At 53.2% G+C, this 23,250-nt stretch overlaps 1 protein-coding gene across 2 annotated transcripts in view; it reads right to left on the bottom strand.

Moving 5' to 3' along the window:
• Positions 1–374: 374 nt before the first annotated feature.
• The window catches only part of MYOM3 (myomesin 3), a 47,377-nt gene continuing 24,501 nt past the window's right edge, over positions 375–23,250 (bottom strand). For both annotated transcript variants that reach the window (XM_087858535.1, XM_087858536.1), the window contains exons 17-37: positions 22,498–22,619; positions 21,919–22,106; positions 21,536–21,662; positions 20,350–20,528; positions 17,551–17,665; positions 16,450–16,606; positions 15,683–15,792; positions 14,162–14,206; positions 13,506–13,642; positions 11,643–11,787; positions 11,439–11,498; positions 10,942–11,009; positions 9,745–9,855; positions 7,980–8,067; positions 7,406–7,444; positions 7,055–7,163; positions 5,745–5,908; positions 5,484–5,520; positions 5,272–5,294; positions 4,469–4,524; positions 375–3,484 (exon numbers count right to left, since the gene is read on the bottom strand). In XM_087858535.1, coding sequence (XP_087714661.1) covers positions 3,191–3,484; positions 4,469–4,524; positions 5,272–5,294; positions 5,484–5,520; positions 5,745–5,908; positions 7,055–7,163; positions 7,406–7,444; positions 7,980–8,067; positions 9,745–9,855; positions 10,942–11,009; positions 11,439–11,498; positions 11,643–11,787; positions 13,506–13,642; positions 14,162–14,206; positions 15,683–15,792; positions 16,450–16,606; positions 17,551–17,665; positions 20,350–20,528; positions 21,536–21,662; positions 21,919–22,106; positions 22,498–22,619 — 2,374 coding nt within the window. In that variant the 3' untranslated portion in view covers positions 375–3,190. The remainder of the gene's footprint in view (positions 3,485–4,468; positions 4,525–5,271; positions 5,295–5,483; positions 5,521–5,744; positions 5,909–7,054; positions 7,164–7,405; positions 7,445–7,979; positions 8,068–9,744; positions 9,856–10,941; positions 11,010–11,438; positions 11,499–11,642; positions 11,788–13,505; positions 13,643–14,161; positions 14,207–15,682; positions 15,793–16,449; positions 16,607–17,550; positions 17,666–20,349; positions 20,529–21,535; positions 21,663–21,918; positions 22,107–22,497; positions 22,620–23,250) is intronic.

Genomic DNA, 23,250 nt, shown 5'->3' with positions numbered 1-23,250 from the left:
ACTTGTACCCACCCAGCTTCATGAATCATCAAGATTTTGCTAACTTTTTCATTTATCTCCCTCCTTCTACTTAAAAACAAAAACAAAAACAAAAACCAAACAAAAACCAACAACGACTGGAGTATTTTAAAGCAAATCCAAAGACTCATTTCATCATGAACCTTTCTATAATTGGAATAAAAAGGCTTTTGAGTGGCCTCGTGTTTCTGTCTTTGCATCTGCTCACACAGGAAGCAGTGACATGCCAGTCAGCCTGCTCTATGACACGTAAGAGGCCCAGGAGCCGAGGGGCACATTCCTTCCAGGCTGTGCAATGTGTTTTGCTCCCAGCCCAGGGCCCTCCTTTGCTGAAACTCCTCTGGCCTTAAGATTTATACTTTTTTTTTTTTCACCAAATGCTGAAAATAAAATAGCTGGCTTCCTCTAGCTAGAGACATCTGGGGAGTGTTACTTCCGAAAGTATTTTTGGCATGAAAACGTCACCCAAGTTGCTGAAAGTGATTTGGAAATTTTAAGGTACTGAAAGCATCTGACTAGCGTGGTGGCTGAGGCCGAGTGGGTAGAGGTTGATTATTACACTGGCCAGTCATTTCCTATTAGGGTTCTTGCTCCCTGTGTTCTTCCTGTTTACTCTTAGGTCTTAATGCTTTAGGTCAAGGATTGCACCCAAGGCTGGTATGTGGAAGGTGGCAGAACAGGTACCTGTAGGGGACGGGTGGCTGGGGCTGGGGTATTGGGAGAGAACCCACTGGCCATCCTTCTTCTAACCCTGCCTGGCTCCCTGGAAGTCCAGCATGTTGGGAGACCCACAGAGGGCTCCTGGGGAATGCTGGGATCACGTGTTCACTGATGGGCTCCACCAGATAAGAGACACAAAGTTCCGACTCTCATAGTGCCATGCAGGGTCTGAGGGATCAGGCTAGGCCCACTGAGATGTTTCCTAGGATGAACCATTACAAGAATAATACAAGGAATGAGTGGGAATTGTAACTAAGGAGGAACCATAGGGGACCAGCAAGCAGGTGCTGAGAGCAGCCTAGGCTGGGGGCAGGAGTGCAGGCCATTGGGAACAGGCTGGAGAGGGGAGAAGAAAGTGAAGGCCAGTGGTTTGGACATTGCTCAGGGGTGGCGTGGTAGAGAAAACGTGCTCTGAACCAGGACTCAGGGATTCTTGTTCTCGTCCTGACTCCGCCACTTACCATTTGGGCTCTCAACTGCCCTGTCTGGGAAAATGGAGCCAATGGTGCTGTCCCCATTTGATCTGATGAGCAATGAGATATGAGAACGCTGCACGACCCTGGAAGTGTTGTATGCACGTGACCGTCATGATCTCAGCCTGCCTCCTCCCTGTGTGGGGATGATCTCGTGGAGGAGGTGTGAAAGGGCTTTGTGTTAAGACGAAGTATATACATAAGCAAATGCGAGGCGGGTATGGTTCTAAGCAGGAAGGGCATGGATACTGTGCTTTCCGATCTCTTTGAAATGTGTGACATTTTGCAGTGACGCATGAGAGAAGCCGAGTCTCCTCTGAGATCCCAAGTACAGGAGTGGGAGCAGGGGCTAGCACAGAGCCTTCTTTGTCGCCAGTTATGGGAAGAGCAAAGGAAAAGAGAGTGAAGTTCGGGGAGGTAATAAAACTCTTAGGGTCGGCTGGAAGGGCCCTCAAATATGATCTTTCAGTCTTCTTGTTTCACAGATGGGAAACGGAACGAGGCCCAGAGGAAGGACAAGAATTGTCCAAGAGCACACAGCGAGCATGTGGCTTCAACCCTGGGTGTGTGTATCTCCAAGATGAGCACAGTTCCCATACTTGTTCCCAGCTAGGGACTGTCCTGTTCCCCTGCCCCCCCTCGCTGAACACCGGGTCTGACTGCGCCAGGGAGCCTGGAACATGAGCCGTGGGGGGGGGTGTGTAAGTTAACCCACCACGCCTGCGCGCCCGTGGAGTGGCGGATGGAGGAGTGATTCATTTCATCCTCAAGTTCAGAAGCCATTTCAGAAATCCGAGGTAGGGGTTATCTTCTGGTGTTGGGAGTATTGATGATTTTTATTTTAGCCTTTATAATTTTCAGGGTTTTCCAAAATATTACAACAAACATTTATGATTTTATAAACCCCTCTCCCTCCAAATCTTATTTTAAAAAAGAAGGAAACTGGAGGGCCGTGACACGCCCAGCTCTGGATTGAGGTCCCTTGGGCAAGGCCAACCAGTATCTGTCACGCTAGGCAGAGGCCCCGAGCTGGCAGAGGTCCTGAGGTCGGTCACCTCTCCAGCCTGGCACTCAAGCCCAGCGGGGCGGCATCTCCCACCTCCTGAAATGTCCTCTCCCGATACCGTCGCCAAATTGGATTCGTTTATCAGGGTCCAACACCAACCCCGCTAGGTCCATGAAGGTGTTTTAAAGCCCACCTTTCCCCCGTTGGGATGAACATCTGTCTCCCTCCTCTGACCACGAGTGGCACTTTCTTTGGATCCGTTTTGTCATCCTTTTCTGCCTTGTCCTGGAATCTTTTGCACCCAGGTCTGTCTCTCCTGCTGGGCTGAAGTCTTGAGAGTGGGGCCTGCATGTCATTTATCTTTGTGTTTCCGGTGATGTTCTCAGCCTGGCACAGCTAGAGCTCGGACAAATGTTGTTGGACTGAGGGGAATCAAACATACAGACTCCTGAACGAGGGATATGGCCATCCAACGGTTTACGGCAGGCCACCTCAACCTCGGGACCACTGCTCCTTGGGGTCCGATGATTCGATGTGGTGGGGAGCTATGGTTTAGTAGTGTCCTTGGCCTCTACCTACCAGATGCTGGCAGACACCCCCGGTGGCGACAACTAAAAGTTTGGACATTGCCAAATGTCCCCCCGGGAGGCAAAGTGCCTCCTGTTGAGAATTTTGATAAATATGGTGGATAAAGGGTTTTTCAGAAACAATCCCTTGGAGTAGGAATTCCCATTTAGCAGATGAGAAAGGCAAGGCTCACGCAGAGTTTGGACTGGGAGCGGAGCCTTGCCGATCCCACGACCCCGAGACCCTTCAGGACCCCAGTGAGGTCTTTGCTTCTGCACTTTGGTATGCCTGCTCCACTCTCACCCCCCCACCCCCATCCTGCATTCCGCCCTGTCCCCTTCCCCCCTGCCTGCCCCGGGGCCTGTGCCAGGCTGTGACCCACTGGTTGACCCTGCTGGTCCGCAGACTAGACCACAGGTGGCACCTCAGCAAGCCCCCTCGTCTTCTCCAGGACCTTGGCCTCCTCCCCATGCTTAAACACGCTGATGGTGACCTGGCCCGTCTCAGAGCCATACTTGTTCTTGACAAAGACACCGTAGCGCCCGCTGTCCTCACTGTTGACCCTTTCGATGGTGATGGTGACCTCCGAACCCCTCACTTCCATGCGGTAGCGGTCAAGGAAGGTGACAGGCTGGTCATTCTTCAGCCAAGAGATTTCAGGGGTGGGGTCTCCCGAGATGACACAGGTCAGGCACAGGGTCTGTTGGAAAGGACAGGAAGGGAATGCTCAGTCTCGCCTCCTTATAATCACACTTGGCATTCACCTTCACTCCCCCAGACCGCTCCCACTACAAGTCGTTCCTGGGGATACATTATTACGTGTGTTCTATTATAACCCATAAAAGGAGAACATTAAAGGGAGAGACATTTTATTTTAATCCCACATCCTCCATCCTCAAGTTTTCTGCAGGAATACTTACTAGTTAAGAGTTTCAGACCATCATTACCCTAGCAATTATCTGCCCCACATTGGCCTGAATTTTGCTTTATTGTTTTTTGTCGCTTATTTGCCATTATGATTTTACCATGCAAATAAGACTATATTGCTTTAATACGAAGATTTATGAATTGGGTTTAAAAATTCTTGAACCAGCTTTAACACAGAGCACTATAGTGTAACGGTCAAACACTCAGTCTGGGTCCGGGCACACGCAGACGTGGAATCTCAGCTCTGTCCCTTCAAGCTCTGTGACCTTAGGAAAATCTCTCAACCTCTCTGGATCTCAGTTTCCTCAGCTATAAAGAATGACAAAGAGCAGTAATAATACTCTTCCCTGTGGCTGCCTCAATAGTTTAACAAACTAAAGTATGTATACGTATATGGAACAGTGCCTGACCAAAGTAAGACCAGACACACACGAGCGATCATTTTCTAGAATACTAGGCTTGCACACTTTCAGGTCTAGAGGGGCTTTTAGGGATCACTAGTAGAACTCCTGTGCAAGTGGAGGGTCACAGACAGAAGTCTGTGATGTCCAGGGCCACCTCGAGAGGTGGGGTGAGCACCTCCATGGGCCTCACACCAGCCTCGGTGTCTTTCCTTTATTCCACACGTGACCAGCAGGGTGGAGCCGGCTCCTTGGGCTCCTGAAGCCACGGTGCTACTTTGTGTGTCATGATCTCTGATGGCCACGGAGGGAGCACAGAGCGGGACTGCCCGCCCCGGGCTGGGGTGGCTCGCTACCTTATCTTCCATGATGGTGGCTACATCTGGCAGGCCCCTCACCACTTTGGCACGATCTGGAAGGGAAAAGAGAAGATTCCAGTGACGAATGATTTCCTGCCAGCTGCTTCCCAGAATCAGGTTCCACAGAGTTGGGGCTTATTGTTAAGCCATGTTTTCTCTTCTCCCTTTTCATCATTTTGGGTGGAATTCTTTAACTTTGCATCACATGTTTCCTTGCCTTCCCAAAAAGAAGATGGGGGACATACTGAGCTTCTGTTATTGACTTGAAGTGATCCTTATAATGGGTAGTACCTGAAGGGGACAGTGAGGTGGCCCTGCCCTTAAGAGCGGGGAAGGAGGAACTGGCTGGGGACATGTGATGAAACTCAAGTATGTGGGCCTGGCAGTGGCATCCCTGCTGCTCAGTGGCCAAGCCATGTCCCTCTGGGCTTGGGACTGTGTCCTGGGCCAGGTGAGGCCTCAGTGCCCCGCCAACCAGAACCAGCTTCAGCTCCGAGGTCGGAGGTCGTCCCTTCCCCAGGCCTCCCCCAGAGAGCCTACCCAGCCTCATTCTTGTCTGTCCCTGCCTTTCTGGTTCCGGCTGCTGCCCTTGACCTTGTCTTTGACTCTGCTCAGTCCACACCCACCGTCTCCGCTATCCTTGGACCCCTTATCCATCCATCTGCTTTTGTGCTGCTGCTGCCCGCAGCCGCACAGACACCACGGGAAACCAGGACTTCAGACACCTGCCAGGAGGCATAACTCACGGGAAGCTGCCCCAAACCCAGACACGAAAACAACAGAAATACGAGGGGACTTACTTTTCTCAATGATGGCCAAGGCTCTGAAAAACAGAAATGGGAAAAAGGCTTGAGTTCCATTTGTTAAAGATCGGGCCCGCCTCAGGTAGGGGTGAGGGGGTGACAAGGGACAGGTGGAGCTGGCTGAGGCTCCCAGGAAGGGGTCCTGTCCCCAGCTCCTGCCATACCCCAAGGGGCCTATGATTCACACAAGAAATGCAAAGGGCACTTACTTCAGTCTCTGGTGCTCAGCCAAGGCATCGTCAAAAGCTGCGAGAAGGAAAGAGGGGGAGGAGAGGGGGGCGTCAGCCCCTCAGCCCCTGTGACCTGCAGGTACAGGGCTTCCTGCCCACTCTTCCCTCACCGTCCTCCCCATCCTGTGTTCTCTCGGGGCAGTGCCGGGATTGGGTGGGGAGATAGGAGTCCCCCTCCCCCGCAAAGACATGGGATTCTCTAAACAGGTTTCTCTGTGGACGGACAGGTGGCCAGCTCACCTTGTCCTGAGAGATCAGTTGAGAGCTGCCGGGTTTCCTTCCCTGCGGCTATCTCCAGGATGTATTTGCCCTTGTCTGAGTCTTTGGGGTCTAGGATGTGGAGCCAGATCTCATCCAGCGTGGTGCCAACCCTCACCCGGTCACCACTCTCCAGGCGCTTTTCTCTGGATAGGAGGACAAAGAAGTGTTTGACTTGGCTCAGCTCATCGTGCTGGCTGGCTGTGGGGTACAGGCACCCCCTGCCCCAAACTCCTCTCCTGGGGTTTTCTTTCCAGATCTGTGGGCTGGCCATCCATCCATCCATCATTCATTCATTCGCTTGTTCATTCAGCAAATCTGTGGCACATCAGCTATGTTCCAATGTGGAGTCTGTTCTTGTGACATATTCTGCAGGATCCAAGGAAACGGGGCTCCCAGGTCAGTGTCCACCACCTCCTCCACCCTCGGGGTCACTTCCTCACCTCTTCATTCTCCTCAGCTCAAACCCTTCCAGCGTTTCTTCGAACAATCACCCTTCCCTAGCCCTTAAAAACCATAGAAACTCCTTCCTTTCTTTACTTAAATGTTATTTCTGGAGACACCTGGTCCATGTCTTCAGTGTTGGGTCACAGAGGTGACCCCTCTGGACTCGGTCAGTGGGCTCAGTAACTCTAGTCGGGAAAGGGGCCCTTGGCTTTGGCTCTCACTCATTTGACAAACTTGATCAAGTCAGTCTAGCCTTCTCCATACGGCAGGTGCAGTAATGTCTGCTCTGCGAGGCTGAGGCGTGCCAATGATAAGCAGCCCTGGGAAAAGAAATCTCTCAAACTGTCTGCGGCCACTTAGCTTCTGGCTGAGTCTCTGTGGATAACTTATCCATCCTGCCTTCAAGCCCTGGCACTCAGTCAGTTGTCAGCCCCACAGGTCCCTCTGCCTGCACTTCTCCCCTCAGCCTGGCTGCCTGAGTTTGCTAGGGCTGCAAAGAGCCGTAAGGGCACTGTGACTCACCTGACCATCTGGTTTCCCCTGTTCTGCATTCTTCCCTCCCCCAGTTCCCAGATGCTGTTCTAAGATCTAATGATCCTTCTGTGGACACAGATGTTCTGGAAAAATGGTTTTATAACCAGGGTTCCAAACTTCCCTGGGGAACCTCCTTTCTCTACCTTTAAGTGCTGTTCCCTATCCCTGACTTCTTCTGTGGACAGTGTGACTGGTGGGAGACCCTGTCTCTACCAACCCCTTGGGGCTGGGCTCTGGGGCAGATGCCACCAGTCCTCCCCCACCCTCTACCCCCCCAGCCTGGCTAGGGCTCCAGGGGAAGGCCAACTTACTTGTGGAACCAGGTGGTTTTCATGTACTGGATGTCAAAGTACTTGACCTTGCTGAAGATCCGGATCCCCTCCTCGGTCCCCTGGATTTTCAGTGGGGTCGCAGAGAGGGCTGGGGAGGCAAAGGAGAAGGCCAAGGTCCTTTGGGTGGCACATTTTGGGGCCAGCAAGCTCACCCCTGCTCTGGGGGTGTGGTGGGGGCAACGCGGCATTGCAAGGAGGCAGGAACTTCTCCTTCAATCTTTGAGGTTGGAAACAAAACCCATGCCTGGTTGCCAAGGCTGGTTGGAGGTGCGCTGGAGGCTGTTTGCATCGGGACAGGGCTCAGCAAAGTGGGGAGAGGGGCTTGCTTACCACCAATCCTTCCCAGCTCAGTGAGGATGGCATCCAGGACTGGAGGAAGACAGAGAGAATGGTCAGCTGATGTAGGGCCCTCCCAGGGATACGCCTGGGGTGGGCATGTCCCTGGAAAAGGCTGGTGGAACTCACGAACAGCTCAAGGCACAGGGGGCTCTGCAGGATGACTCCAATGGTTTGGAGGGGGTCTGGGGCACTCACTGATTGATGGGGCAGGGGGGCACCATGGATGGAGGGTGAATGGGCCAGCCTGACAATTTTCTTGAGGCTGGGCCAACCAGCCTGATGAGGAGTCTGGGGCCCACTGGGAGGTGGAGGAGTGAACTCTGGCTTCGGATCTTGAAACCCAGGCTCACTGTGCTATATTGCAGAGAACATGGGTGTTGGTGTCACAGACCAGGCCCCTGTCACTGACCAGCTGTGCAGCCTTGGGCAGGTCACTTAGCCTCTCTGTTGCCCCCAAGTGATATGGGGATCCCATAAATTTTACCCCACAGGTCATATCACATCTCTTGATTCTGTGTGGTCCCCTGGGTCCTCCTGGCCCATCTCTAACATCTCCAGCTCCTACCTTCGCCTGTGAGGTCCAGTATGGTGTCATCCTCCCCTCTATTGTCTGAAACCGTTGCTCTATAAATTCCCTTGTCCTCTTTGGACAGCTGGAAAGAAAAATGAGAGGTGACGGTGTGTGCATGGGTTCTGGAAGGAGTGCAAGTCAGCCTGGGCTCCAGGCCTGCCCCTAACTCTCTGTGTGATCTCAGGCAAAATTCATCTCCTCTCTGGGCCTCAGTTTACCCATCTGGAATGGGTGATTGCTAAGGCTCTTTCTAGCTCCAGAGCTCTTCGATTCCAAGTTCAGGGCTTGTCTGGGCCTAGGGGTGAGGGGAGACTGAGGGCAGAAGCAGACACCCCACATTTGGATTCACAGGCAGCTGCACCAAGCTGAGTGTGATGAGCCCTCCTTGCAGACTCACCTGACCTGCCCTCCTCCCTGGAGGTCCCCCGATGGAGGGACCGGGGACCCCTCTGCACTTCTCCAGAAGGAAGTGTGTTATCTTTGGCTCAGGACAAGGGGCTCCTTTCTGGCACATGCTCGTCACCCCCAGATGAAGTCTGAACAACACTCAGCGAAGCAAGAGCTTGGATTGTGCTTCTGAAGCATCCCCCTCAGGTCCTGGGACGTACTCTCTGCTTCCCTGTCCCCTCAAAGGGTCCCTCCCATCCTGACCATCTCTACATAGTGTGTTTTGAGGCAGAATTCAAGGCAGAGACAGCTCTTAACTGGGGATTGAAGGGCTGAACTCCAATAACCCTCCCTTCTGTACCCCCTTCTTTCCCCAGTGAAGGCTCCAAAGTCCCAGCCAAACGTGGGGGGAGAATGATTGGAGTGACTTCTGACCCCACTCTCTAGCCTTGTGTGTCTTGGTGTGGAAACCCTCTGAGCCTCCGTTTACTCATCTGTAAAATGGTGGCATAATCCTTGCCCCGGCTTTGTGCCGTGGCTGCTGTGAGGATCAAGGGAGGTAACCCTTTAGAGCCAGAAAGTTCTGTGCCAGTTAGATGGATCGTTATAACAAACCTTGGTAGCAATTAAGCACCTACTGGATGCTAAGCTCTGTGCGAGGAGCTTGCACTGTGGTGACAAAGGCCAAGTCCTGGCCAGGATTTGGGGAAAGACCCTGGAATCATTATTTCCTTCCCAGTCAGCAAACCTGCATTTGCTCCAGTCCTCCCGGGCACCCTGTGAGGCCAGCAGAAAAGCACTGAATGTTTGAGAACAAGCCTTGTGTTTCTATCGTCACCAGGCCACCCTCTTCTGGAGGCCAGGAGCAGGTCGTGGGCCAGAGAATGGAGCTCCAGCCCTGCTTTGCTCTGCCCGGCCCTGCGCCGCACAGTCAGCGCCTTCCTGTCCCGAATCCCAGACTGCTGGCTGAGGCGGGAACGAATCTTTGAGAGACAGCATCCCTTCTGACTCATTCATGTTACAGATGAAAACCGAGGTCCCAGAAGGACAGTGACTAGCCCGAGGCCCCACAGTGGCAGGGCCAGAAGTGGAGTCCAAAACAAAAGGAAAAACCAGTATTACTGTTTCCGTCTTTATATAAAGTTTTGCTATTTCCCCCTCCATGGGCTTTTTTTTTGGCATTAATTTTGATTAAAAGATACTGCATAAAATATTATCTTGATTACTGAGCTTTTAGTGCCCCCTTACATCTTGTGCTCAAAGTGAGTGCCTCACTTGCCTCACCCTGGTCCTGGCCCTGCTCCTGACTCCGTGCCCAGTGCTCCTGGTGCTGCCTGGGGGGTGGGAGACCCGAAGCTGGAGATGCACTTACCTCTTCGATGCACAGAGTTCCCACTCCAGTCTCTGGGTCGTACTGACCGTCCGGGGTCTCTCTCTTCTGGAAGAACCACTGGAAGCAGGTTTCCTTCTTGGTGTTGGTTGCCTGAGGTGCAGAAGAAGAGACTCACTCACACTTTCTCTTTTTAAGTGAAAACTCATCAAATCTTTTTTATTTTTCCCCACACACCTGACTCTCCCCCACCCCCATACCCACCCTTAGCTAATTCCTTCCTAGGTCCCCGCTATTCCTTCCTCACACCCTCCGCTGGTTCCGCATTCTGGATTTTCACTAACGGTGTCCCTTCCGCCTTTTGATCTCTTCCTACTCCATTCTTCCTCGTCAGTGCCTCTGTGTCTTACGGATGCAAGTTAGGTATCCCCTCCTCCATGAGGCCTTCCTTGAAGCACCCCAGAGTGCCCCAATCATGATTAACCAACTTCTTGCACGTGTCTGGATCATAGCAGGAGGTGCGCTGTTTTTCAAGGATCCTGCCTTAGACCCCTGGGCCCCGAGATGCCAGAGGAGACCCCACTTCTTCATCTTTCTATGCCCAGCGCCACACAGAGTATCTGGTCATAGTAGGTACTTGGAGTTCACCGAATGGATCTGATTCTGGGAGAGCCCTCTCCCCTGTCCTTCCTGCCCTTCCCCAGTCATCTAAAGAGGCTGCAGGGTGCTGAGCGGGCGCCCCAGCTTTGGAGTCAGACAGACTGGGTTAAAACCAAGCTCTCGACTCTACCTCTTATGTGTGGTCTTGAGCTATTTCTCTGCTTGTTTTCTGGTCCATGCCTATCTCACAGACGATTGTGAGGCCGATAAACACTGAGCACAGGGTCTGGCAAGGCTACTAATTCACATCAGGGAATCCCCCTCAATATATAGACCCCTTACTTGCTGCTCCCAGATGCCCGGGCCCCACAGAACCCCTTCCCGGAACAGCCTGGAGATCTGGCTGAAAGCTGATGCGAACCACACTAATTAGGCTCCATGGGCTCTTTCGGGGTGTGGGGGGGGGGTGGGATTTTGTTTTCCAGTTACATGTGGTCTCCCTGGGGCTACTTCTCCTCGGGGTCAGCCAAGCACAGGGATTCAGGAACGTGGGCAAGGACAGGCACCGGCTTGGGGACGCGCCACACGCTCCCCGCACTGGGCCGGGGGGCAGGGCTGGAGGCAGGGGCGGGGATTTGCCTTGCACGTCAGCCGCACTTGGCAGTCCTCCGTGACCTTCCACTGCAAGGGCTCCTCGAAATAGGGACCTGCGAGCGCGAAACAAACACGCCCACCGTCAGAGCGCCAGGCTCCGCCAGGGCGCCACCTGGTGGCGAGAGGGGGCATCCAACGCGGGGGGGGCGGCCATGGGGGCGGCGCAGCCATGGGGGGGGGGGCGCAGCTAGTGATCACAGGCCCCTCAGAGTCGGCCCCCACCAAGGTAGGGGCTGGGGCCAGGCAAGGGTGCATAGGGCACGAAATTTAAGGAGGTATCACTCTCAGGGTTGGATTGACTCTTAGGGGTGTCGCTCTGTTTTGTTCTTGGGCAGGGACAGAACTGGATGGCACTACAGTGGCTCTCCCTCTGGGACGCAGCAGGGTTGAGGGATCGAGTAGCCCACCCGTCCACCAGGTCCCCAGCAGGTCCCCAGCACTGACCATTGGTCTCTTTTGCACTTCACCCCATTGGTTCTTACCCTGTTTTCTCTTCCAGTCTCTTCTCTTAGCTTCTGCTTTCCTCAGAAGTTTGTCAAAATCTGTGAACACAGAGGGAGGAACTGGCATGAGCCGGGAGGAGCGCGGTCCGGAGAGGGGCAGCGGGATGGACAGAAAGCCCCCGGAGCGGAGAGCTGGGAGCCGAGGTCTGGCTGGGGGCGGGGTGGGGGTTGGGCGAGGCTGACCATCATCCACCAGGGCCAGCGTGATCTGGTTTTTGGCTTTTCCATCCTGGAGCTGGGCAGTGTACGACCCTTTGTCATCCTCCGTCAAGTTCTGGATGATCACTTCCACCAGGCCCTTCTCTCGGACAAAATTGATTTTGCGGTTCTGCGGAGAATAAACCCGGAGAATCTTTTTTGCCCTTTTCCTATCCCAGGGGATTTGTGCTGTGGGGCACAAATCAGGGCGTACTTGGACTTGGGGGGTGATAGGTGCGCAGTGAGAAGCCTTCCGAGAGGGGGCGGGGGTCCTGGAAACGCCCGTGGGGCCCAGCAGGCACAGGAAAGAGTCTTGGGTGCTTGAATTAATTGCAATTAATAATAAGCCCCCTACCCCTATGGTGACACACTTTCTACTTCTTTCTACAAATCCCCATAAAAGTATAAAGGACAATATACAAGGTGCCTGTGTACTTGCTAGCCAGAATGAACACTCATTTACATTTTGTCCTGTTCTAACAGTTTTTAAAAGTTTTATTTTCCACATTTAGGATTGTATTCCCTCTGGATTTATTTGTATGTATGATTTGAGGGAGCCATCTTGTTTTATTTTCTTTTTCTGTAGGGACAACCAATAGTCCCAGTGCGGTGCCTTGCAGAGCGCAGACTTGCTCATGTGTGACCTCTACCATGTGCCAAGGTCATGATTCATCTTTATGCAGAGTTTTCGCATCAGTTTTCTCATTTGCTTCTTCTGATTCTGGGACAACCAACTATCATTGTACAGATACAGAAACGGAGGCACAGAGAGGGGAAGAGAGCTGCCCAAGGGCACACAGCCCCCAGGAGGTGGGTATGAGTCTTTTGACCTCCAGCCCTGAGCTCTTTCTCCTCCATCAGAACCAGCCACTTTGTCATCCGGAGATGGAATGTGCAAATAACATGATGTCATGATTGAATCTCTCCTGAGATCGAAATTGCCACGTTCGTAAAAACCGTTGGTTATGGGGAACTCGTGGCTCAGTCTAATACAACCTACACACATGATTTTTTCCCCAGAAAAGCAATGTAATACCACAACAGTAATATGAAGAAGAAATAAAAGCCGCATGTATTTCCGTAGTAGATGCTCAGAGATAATCTCACTCATGTTCCACTGATTTATAATGAACTGGTTTGAATTTAAGGGAAGTTAAGGAAAGCAAGAAAAACAAAAGCTATTTCATACGAGAAGAACAGGAAAATGAACGAAAGAGCATAGGTAAAGTGGCCGTAGACTAAGTCTCTATTTGGCGTGTATTAAAACCGTGCGGGGACATCTGGGTGGCTCAGCCAGTTGAGCGTCTACCTTCGGCTCAGATCATGATCCCAGGGTCCTGGGATCGAGCCCCGCATCGGGCTCCCTGCTCAGTGGGGAGTCTGCTTCTCCTTCTCCCTCTGTCCCTTCCCACTGATGGTGCTCTCTCTCTCTCTCTCTCTCTCAAATGAATAAAAATAAAATCCTAAAAAAAAAAAACCCCCAAACTATGCAGAAATCCTCTGTACTTATATAACAGAGTTAGGGGCTAGGCTTGGATAATTATGAGTATGAATGTAGGCTTTTAATCTTAAGAATGTCTGGTAGGACATTCAAAAGTTGTTTGGGGCATGGGGATTCTTTATCAATGGGAGTGTCCCTTGCATTGGCGTGCAGCTAGCCCCGAGCCCCGCCCCGCGTCACCACTGAAAGTCAGGGGTTTCCACCCTCACCCTATCCCCCGGACAACCAAAGCATGTGGCTGTTTCTGAAATGTCCACTAGGCGGTGGTGCTGAGCTGTGGAGAACCACTGGCCTGAGAGGCTGTCCAGGGCAGAGGTACCACTTAGCCACCCACCGCTCCCCCTTACCGGTGAGCTGAAGATCTCCTTCTCGTTGAAGATTAGATGCAGCTCAGCGGCCGGAGATAACTTTTCTACTTCCAGCCACAGCCGCACCTCTCCTTGTTCCAGGATGTCAACGTTCCAGCCCGAGATCAGCTTGATCGCTGGGAGGCAGAGGACGCCGAGGGGGTGGGGAGGGGGTGGGCGGGGCTCCCTCTCCCCTTCTCCCCTCCTCACTCTCACTCCTGACCAGCCCCACCTTGAGCACAGCCTGGGCGTTTAATGGGCAAAGTGCTGGAAACGTGCCATTCACTCATGTTGCACTGATTTAAGATGAACTGGTTTGAATTTAAGGGAAGTTAAGTAAAGCGAGAAGATCAAGAGCTATTTTGTACAAGAAGAACAGGGAAGTAGAGGTTTAGATGATCCAAAATCCAAACTACGAAAAAGCCAATGGTAATGACTCTAAGGAGATGGAACCGTCCCCTCTGCCTGCCTTTGTAGCCACCCGCCCCCCCCCCCACCCCGCCAGCTGCCCCCTTCCCTCTCCCCCACCCGGCGGGAGACTCCCTGGGCCCCTGACCCTCCAGCCCCCTGACTCTCCCGTCCTCTGGCCCTTGGCTAGGTTCTGGTTCTCGGCCCCATTCAGCTCTGCTCCACGCACCCCAGTGGGCCCAGCTTACTTGGGTTTCTGATCTCATGGCTCAACTTCTTCAGCTTGTCCAACTCTGGGACAGGGAGGAACAAGGGAAAAAAAAAAAAACCAAAGAGAATGAAACGCCCAGGCAGTGGGGTCCACGGGAGCCACCCCAAGAGATTCCCCCTTCAACCTGGAGTCACTTGCTACACAGGGGGTGATGATGAGCACTGTGCGCCTCGGCCCTGGGGCACTGAGGGAGATGGGAGGGCTGCTGCGGGCCACCCTGAGATCAAGTGGCGCCTCCTCCGACAAGTGCCCACCAAGTGCCAGGCTCCGCGTTACCGCACTCGTCTTCACACAGTGCTGTGGGGCGAGCATTACTGTCCACTCCAACCACTCCAGGCTCACTGGTTCCTTGAGCCCCAGCCTTCCCCCATTGTAATATGCTGTCCCATCTTGGAGGGTCTGGCCCCCCTCCTGAGCACTTCGTCTACAAGTCGCTAGGGCGGCTCGGTGGAGCGCTGTCCGTTTGCTTACTGCTTCTGTGTGTTAGGTCTGTAGATTTGTCTCTTCTGCTAAGCGGAGCTCTGGACCTGCATGAGTGTCTAGCACACAGTAGGTGCTCAATAAGTACGTGTGGATGGAAGAATTAGCAGGGGTAGAGCCCGTACTTCATTTTTCCCTTGTAAGCCCCAGCATCCTTAGTATGATGAGTCTGGACTCATGGCAAGTAAAAACAAAATAAAACAAAACCCAAACATATCCTGTTTGTGGATGGCTTTAGTGTGTCTAGAATTGTATGTGTGTAACACTGGTTCAGTTGGGGCAGCCAGGGATGATAATCTCCCCTTACAGATGAGCAAACTGACGTCCAGAGAGGTGACATGACTTGCTCAACATCAAACAGCCAGAAGACTATGGAACTGGACTTGGGATCTGAGTCTATCTGGCTTCTGCTTCTTCACAAAATCAGAGGGTCTCCCGTGCAATCAGCAGGGAAGGCAATGGGCTGTCCCTCCGTTACTCTGGAGACAGCAGAGCGAGAGTCTCATCAGTCATCAGCACTGGCTCCAGTTCTGCTTAAATCGTCGAATGTGGATGCCCCTTGAGTCGCAGCATCTATCTCTGGTTTGCCACAGTCCCCACTGCTCCTTATTGCCACTCTTATTCCTCAGACCAGCTGCCTTTTGCAATTTATCCTCACACGCACTGTTGAATTTCTGGGGCTACAGAAGATGGTGAAAGAATTCTGGCACCTTTGCTTTAATCAAAGGTAGAGAAAGGAAAGAGAGACAAGAAGGATGTGAACTCCACCAAGCAGGGATTTTTGACTGTTGTGCCCAATGACGGAATCCCTGGTGCCTAGGACACCATCTGGCTTACGGTAGGTGCTCGATGAATCCTGATTAATTGCCTGGCTGATTGAGGTGGGTGAGGGCTTACTTCTTTGGAAATTGCTGCTTTATTAATTTTTGTTGCTTGTTGCCAGCCTCTGGGGACATTTGTGTTTGGGACTCTCGATCTGGGCCTGTCTGGGGAGGTGGCAGTAGGGCGGGGGCATTACCTTCCTCTGTCAGCGTGTGGCTGGCCGAGATGTCTTCATCAGCGTCCGCGACCACCACGGAGTAGGTGCCCACGTCCTCAAGGCCAGGCTCTTTCAGAATGACCTTGGACCTGGCAGACAGAGGAGAGCAGAGACTCAGTGAGGCGCCTTGTGCACTGGAGGCCTGGGAGCTGGAGGCCCTGCACCCCAGCTGCAGCCCCGGCCACGCAAGGCAGCAGGGGTGGTTGTCCCCGCCGTGGGAAGCCCAACCCAGGGCAGCTCTGGCCTCGCCCCTTCAGTGGCCCCGTTAGCCGGGCTCTCTTCCTACTGGCCGCACTGCCTAGTCTCTCCCTGCAGGGCTCCAGTCATTGTCTGGATGGGGCTGAAGCCAGAGCTGCTAGGGGTGGGGGAGTGAGACGTGGGACATTTGCCATCTAGTCCTAACTCCTCTTTTTACAGATGAGGATGCTGAGCCCAGAAATCTTTCAAGAGCAAGTCACCGTGTGTAAGTGCCCAGGCTAGAGACCAAGGGCTTCGCGTCTCCTTGGAAGCACAGGTGTGAAGGCACACGCCGCCATTCCTTGCAGAAGAACCGCTAATGAAAGTTGTCCTCTCTGCCCTTAAATGCACTGTTCCCTCATTGCTCCCAAGGTGGCAGGCAGCATCCCTGGTGAGGGCCGTTATCTGTGAGTCCCGCCAGGTGGTCTCACCCATGAGCTTCCGCCGACTCACCCGCCAACATTTGGGACCTGGGGACCGATTACGCTGCCCGTTCTCCCCTCACTTACTTGTTAGCTGTCTCCTCGATCTTGACCCTCTGGGGGTCTGGCGGGCCCTTGTAGTCCTTGGACCACTGAAACTCTGCCGAGTCAGGGGCCTCGGGGGCTTCGAAAGCCAAGTAGATAAAGCCCTCTTCGTCCACACCAACCTTGATCTCTCGGGCATCTGAGGGCAGGATCCAAGGGCGGGGGACATGGGACATTTAGAAGTAATAAACCAGGTCATACACCTCCCTGCTAAACCTTCCCATGGCTTCCCATTGCACTTGAATAAAATAATAACCCCCTGTCTCCTTTCTGTGGCCTACAAGGCCTTGTGATCAGCGCCTTCTCACTCAAATGTCACACCTCCTCGGGGAGGCCCTCCCTGACGGCTCTGGCTAAAGCAAGCCCCACCCCATCATTTCCTTTATAGCACTTACTACCTTCTTAAATCATCACCTTCACGTCATCATTTCCTCGTTTCCTGTCCATCCCGCCCCTCCCCCATGCTCGAGCAGGGGCCTTGCTTTCTTGTCACTGCTGTGTCCCCAGTGCAATGTGGGTGCCACCAAAGATGTGTTGAATGAATGAATAAAAGAATGGAAAGAGAACGTGCTTTACAGTTTGCAGAGCCGAGTGATTCCGTCGTGGACTAGCTGTGCGACCAGATCACTGAACTTCGGAGCTATGACAAAATCAGTTCTAAAGTGGGGGCAATGATCCCTCCCGCAGGGGCTTGTGGGGAGGATCCAGCTCAGCACCTGGCGTGTGTGGTGGGAGGGGACCTCAAGAGTTGGGACTGCAAGACAGACAGCCTCATGGGGTATCCGGAATGCTGTTGGGTGTTATTTTAAATGTCCACGAAGAGTTGTGTGAATATGAATGTGGCATATGAGAGAAGGGAAGACCCCATCAAATTGAAAGAAATATTCATAACTTGGGGTCCCACAGAAAGAAAGGAGAGTGGGGTGTGGTGGAGAAACAGGCAAGAAGGAAAGGCAGAGCTGGACGACGTGTGGGGGGGGCAGCGGGAGGGGGTCCCTTCCTGCTACAGAGCCACGTGCTTCTCCCGACCCTCCTCTGACCGCCACCTGTCCTCGGTGGCATAGCTCCGCCCGCCCCTCCTACCTGGCTTGTCTTCCAGGAGTATGGGGTCGGTGGGCATGGACGGTTGTCCTGGACCTGCCGAATTCACAGCCTGAACCTGGAACACGTAACTCTTCCCCGGCTGCAAGTCAGAGATCTGGGGGAGATGGAGGGGTGGGCAGGAGTGAGCACTGAGGACAGCGAAGCCTGGCCTTCCCTACAGCCCCGGCCGTGGGGTGCAGGGAGCCACTCCCGTGTGGAACTCAGCAGGGTGCAGGCTGCCCCGGGGTGGGGGACAGGCCAGGAGCGCACTGCTCTCCCGAGTCCCAGTTTGTGGGGGGTCCCTGCACGGGGATTACCTCCCACGCCCGTGGCTCCTAGAATTCTGCCCGCTCAACTCATCACCTGCCTCTCAGCAAGAAAACCCTGTCCCTTCCTGTGCCCCATCTCTCCTCCATCCATCACCCCAGAGAGAAGCCTGGGACCATCTCTGACATCTTTTTCTGGAGCCCTGCACATCTAATCACTGAGTTCACATTTTATTTCCCTAACATTTCTCGAACGTGGCTTCTCCGCTCCGTGTCCCAGCCATGGCCCTGATCAAGGCTTCATTTCTCCTCACCTGGATTAGTCCAACGGTTTCCTAAATGGTGTCCCTGACTCTAGGCCCTTCTTCCCAGTCTACCTTTCCTTCTGCCAATTTTTCCAAGATCCGGTCTGATTGTGTTTAAATCTTTCCGTGGCTTTCAGGGTAAAGTTCAGATTTTGAGGTTTAGTTCCTAAAGTCTTCCCAATCTGGTCTTAGCCTTCTGCGCTCTTACCCCTCTGGGGGCCGCCTTCACCGCACGACTCCCTCCATGTGCCCACGTTCACCTCATCTGTTTCCCTTTTCACGGCTCCATGCCTTTGTCCTTGCTGAGCCCTCTGCCTGGAATGCCCTCCCTCTTTCTTGGTCTAGCCAATGCCACCTCGTCCTTGGTGCTCCTGCCCGCTCAGTTCGGGCAGATCCAAGGATTCCAAGAAGGGTCTCTTACCTTCCTCCTGGGAACTCCCAGAATGCCTTTGGACCCCCTTCAATGGTACAGTACACAGTCTGGTAATTGCCTGCTGCCCAAAGACCAAGACTTATTTGGCTCTTTATGTCTAGGACCTGGTGCCAGACCTGGCACTAAGCTGGTGTCAAGAGGCGTTTAGTAAATGAGTAAATGCCAGCCAACTATCCACAACGCAGAAATGGTGCCAAGTCACCGAGGCCCGCTCAGCCCTGGCCTGGGCCGACCTACGTGGGGAGGCAGAGGGACCGTCCACCTTGAGGGGCTCTCTCAGGCAAGCTGTCCTTCGCTGGCTGACTCTGCTGCAGGGAGCCTGGCCCCGGGGGGCAGAAACTTCAGAGTCTCAGAGCATTCCCCTGGCCAAGGCTTGTCCTCCCTGCTTCTGTTTTAGGTGGTCTTACTGTTATTTTTTCGAAATGAAAGTTTCTTTTTTTCCCAAGTATAAAAGACATACACACTTGTTGGGAAAATATTAAAGCAATAGAGAAGAATATAAAAGGAAGGGTTACAGCCCCCCTGGCAGTCCCCCCGCCCCGGGCCCGAGATGGCCAGAAATAACAGTTTTGTAACAATCTGTTTGGACTTTGACATGCATAGAAACCACGAGAAACGTGACGTGCACCATGTTTGTCAGCATCTTGCTCCTTCCACATTGTTTTGGGCGTCTTGAACTTGCCTTCTTGTCTCTGGGTGCTAACTGATGGGCTGCTCACGTGTGGTCTTGCAAACTGCTCACCCTTCCACCCGCTGGTGAAAGACACCTCAGCAAAGTGAGCTGGAGAAGACATTCCCCCTTTCCCTAGAGCTCCAGAAAACAAAATCTAATCCACATCACAGAACTGTCCTCACCCCTGGTCCTCAAACACGGGAGGGCCGTGAGCACGACTGGCCGCAGAGCTGGGTGCTGGGTGTGTGGAAGGGGCCCCCGGGGACCCGGAGGTCTGGGATTCTGCCTGGTGGTCTAAGGTAGTGATTTGTGTCTGCTAAGAGTGCTGCAATGGACATTTTGTTTTCCAGCACGGACGATTTCTGTGAGTTGGTGGAAGTTAAAACGACCACCGCAGGTGAATAAAACCAATGATTCTGCTAAATTTCTTATTTATCCTAAGAGTTTAGAGTTTGTTTCTCATTTAAATTAAGAAATATCTACCTGCATAGATGTTTTATTAATGTATGGTATATATATATGTAGGATGTTATCTAACCTGTAAATAGCCTACTTTGTATTCTGATTTTTTTCTTAGCCTCATATGAGGGATATATTTTCATGTCAATACATATATGTAGGTCCAGCCCATTGTCCTTAAACTACCATAGTCTTTATACCACCTGGCACAAGATTCCACTTGAAGGATACACTGATTTATTTAAGAAAACCCCCTACAGACGGACATTTAAATTGTTTCCAACTTTTGCCTTGATAAACAATGATGCAGTGAGCATCTTTGCACGCTTGCTTAACCATTTCCCCACAATCCAATCCCAGAAGCAGAATTCTGTGCTCAAGGGAGATGGCTGTCCAATGCTGACACACCTGACTGATGATAAGTGAGGGTTTAGGGAGGAGTCTGCCCAGCTTGGAGCGGGTTAAGACAACTAGCCAGCCAGCCCGACTGTCAGCTTACTGTGTGACCCTGTGTATGCCCCTTCCCCTCTCTGGTCCTCTGCTGACATTAAGTGAGGGCAGCGATCTCTGAGGGTCATTCCGGCTCTGATGTTCAGTAGTCCGGCCACATCCAGTGGCAGGGAAGGCTCAGGGTAGGTCAGGGTTGTAGGGTCAGGGACTCACCCTCAGGTGGGTGCCAGAGATGAGGTCTGGGGTGACTGGCTTCCACTGTTCAGAGCCTTCCTCTTGGACACTGATGCGGTAGCCTGTGACCGGCCCAGCTCCAGTGTATAGTGGGGGCTCCCACTTCAGCATCAGGGAGGTGGCCCGCACCTCAAATGCCTGCACATCGTACGGGGGGCCTGTGGGAGGTGGGGGAGAGGAGGAGTTGGCCGGCCAGAGAAGTGGGCAGCGAGCCGGGTGGTCAGTCATCAACCCTTCTCAGTCTGTCAGTTACAACCCGGCCTGGAAGCATCTGCTCTGGGCACAGTGGGGGCCTGGCAGGCCTTGGCTTCATCACAAAGCTTGGTCTTGGCCTGGGCCTGAAATAGGGTTAACGCTTCAAAATGTGCTCAGCATCCCTTTTTCCGGAAGCATCCGTGATCTTCCCCTTCCCTATCCCAGACAGCAGCAACCCTTCTAAGTCTTTGCTGTTTCAGTGATTAGTGTAGGAGCTAAGGAGTGACCAGCGTCACCTTCTCGGGCTATGGGGACTCTGGGCAAGTTATTCGGCCCCTATGTTCCTGTCTCCTCATCTGCAAAGTAGGGATAATAACAGTTCTTATAATCCAGTGCTGTTATGAGCATTAACGGCATAACTTGCGGAATCTGTTTGTACATGGTAAGTACCCAATAAGTATCAGTTGTTTGTAATTATTGTCTCAAGCATCACACATACTAATTATCTGCCATTGGCTTGAAAACACCAGCACTGAGCTGAACAGAATGATGGAAGGCTGTGATCCTTCCTTCCCAGGGAGGAGGTGAGGGCTCATTTGGGGGAAAGCTAACAGAGCTGTGGGAGTGGTGTGCAGGGCGCTGGTCACCCTAGCAGTGCGCCCTTGGGGTTTGACATTGGTTTGTGGCCAGAGTCAGAGCTCAGATGGGGTGTGAGCTAGGGGATAATTTATGCTGAGGTTACAGAGCCGGTTGATGGCCAAGGTCAGGGTCCTCTAAGGCAGGGTTAAGACTGTCTGTGTCAGAGATCACAGGGTCTCTTGGTGGAAAGGGCCAGTGGTCTGAGGTCTGGGACCAACAGAGCAAGCTTGGATGCACAGAAAGTTCGGTGGTGCTCATCTCACTGGTTGGGTTTGGGGAGGGAGGCGGGCCGGGGGCAGGTGCTGGACTTCAGCGTCTTCAGACCTCTCACCTGGTTGGGGCATTGTCCACTCCTTGCACTCAAACAGGCTGCTGGGCGCTGACAGCTCGCCGACACCTGCCCAGTTTGCTGCCCGGGCACGGAACTCATAGAAGTGGCCTTCACGGAGGTTACTGACCTTGAAGAGCAGAGACAGATGGTGAAAGCCAAGGCTGGGGCCGAAGAGGAAAGAGGTACGGAGGGGAGAGGTCAGCGCAGGAAGTCCAGGGGGCCTTAAACGAGATCCGTCAAGCGACTCTGCACTTGAAACTTAGGCAAATTATCGAGTCCAGGGAACCTGAGGCTTCTCTCAGCTTTAGGACCTCCAGTAGAGACCTCTGGTCTCCACCTGCCTAGGCCAGGACACCAGGCCAGTGGCTCCATTGCAGTCTTACCTTGCAGACCCGGGTGGGGATGGGCTGCTGGTTGACTGGGTGCCAGTCCAGCTCCTCTGAGTCGTGTTGGTCCAGGAAGTAGCCCAGGATCTTGCCGCCTCCGCGACGCTTGGGGGGTTTCCACCCGATGACCATATCATTCTTTCCACAGTTCAGGAGCACAAAGTCGTATGGGGCAGATGGCGTGGCTGTAGGGGGGAAGGTGAGGACTGCTGCTTCCTAGGGGTGGCCAGATTGGGCAGGGGGGCCCAAGGGAACCAATAAGCCCCCCAACCCCAGTGGCTGCCCACCCTGCTCTGGAGGTACTCACTTAGCCAGCAGCATTTGCTGGTAACCCTGACTTTGCTACCTGCAGGGCACCTGGGCCTCAGAGCTGGTCAGACATTGCCCTGTGGCCTCAGGCCATTGTCATTTCCTCCCCAAAGGAAAGGGGGGAGGTCAGGATCAGCTCAGAGGACTTGCACTCCCTTGGCTTCTGGGATTGGACCCCCCAAGATGTGGTCTATAAGTCCCTGCTCTCTGCCCAGCCCAGGGCTGCCCCCAAGAGATGTGCAGGCTGCACCTGCCCTTTGGACTCACCCAGAGCCTGCTTGACCCTGATGGGTTCGGTGGCGGGTGAGCTCTCGCCTACCCCAGCCTCGCTGACTGATCTGACACAAAACTCGTACTCCTTCCCTGTCCTTAGCCCGGGAACTGTGAACCTGGAAGAGAAATGTGCAAGCTTTCAGGGAGGGCCAAACAGCTTGCAGACATCCCTGAACTTTCTAGAACAACCTTGTGGGATAAGTGGCCACCTGCTGTAGGATTTGAGGTTTGGGGCTAGTTCTTACTTAAAGATATTGCCCCTGCTCCCAAAGGGATGCCTGCAAGGGTGACGTTATTTGAAAGGCTGGAGGAAGGTGATCAAAAGGCACAACTTTCAGTTCTACGATAAATCAGTGCTCGGGAGGTAATACACAGCGCGGCGACCATAGTTAGCGCCACTGCGTGATACACAAGAAAGCTGTTCAGAGAGTAGACCCTAAAAGTCCTCCTCACAAGGGGAAATCATCTCTTTCTTTTTCTTTTTTTTTTTAAAGATTTTATTTACTAATTTGAGAGTGAGCAAGAGAGAGAGAGAGAGAGAGTACAAGCGGGGGTGGTTAGCTTCTTTCCAGCCATGACACATGTCACCGACGGAACGCATGTGGCAAGTTCTCTGGACATTCCAAGGGATTGTGCCCCCCCCCCCCGTGTGATGCGTGTCCCAGACGTGCCACTCCCTTCCGATGACTCTCCCACAAACCCCGCCTCCCCCAGGGAAGCACATTGAATACAAGCTGGGGGAGATAC

The sequence above is a fragment of the Ursus americanus genome, chromosome 33, assembly GCF_024610735.1.
Source record: "Ursus americanus isolate L20-20 chromosome 33, mUrsAme1.1.p, whole genome shotgun sequence".
NCBI lineage: Eukaryota > Metazoa > Chordata > Mammalia > Carnivora > Ursidae > Ursus > Ursus americanus.
The sequence above is the reverse complement of the archived record's forward strand: the minus strand, read 5'-3'. Positions and strand labels throughout refer to the sequence as shown.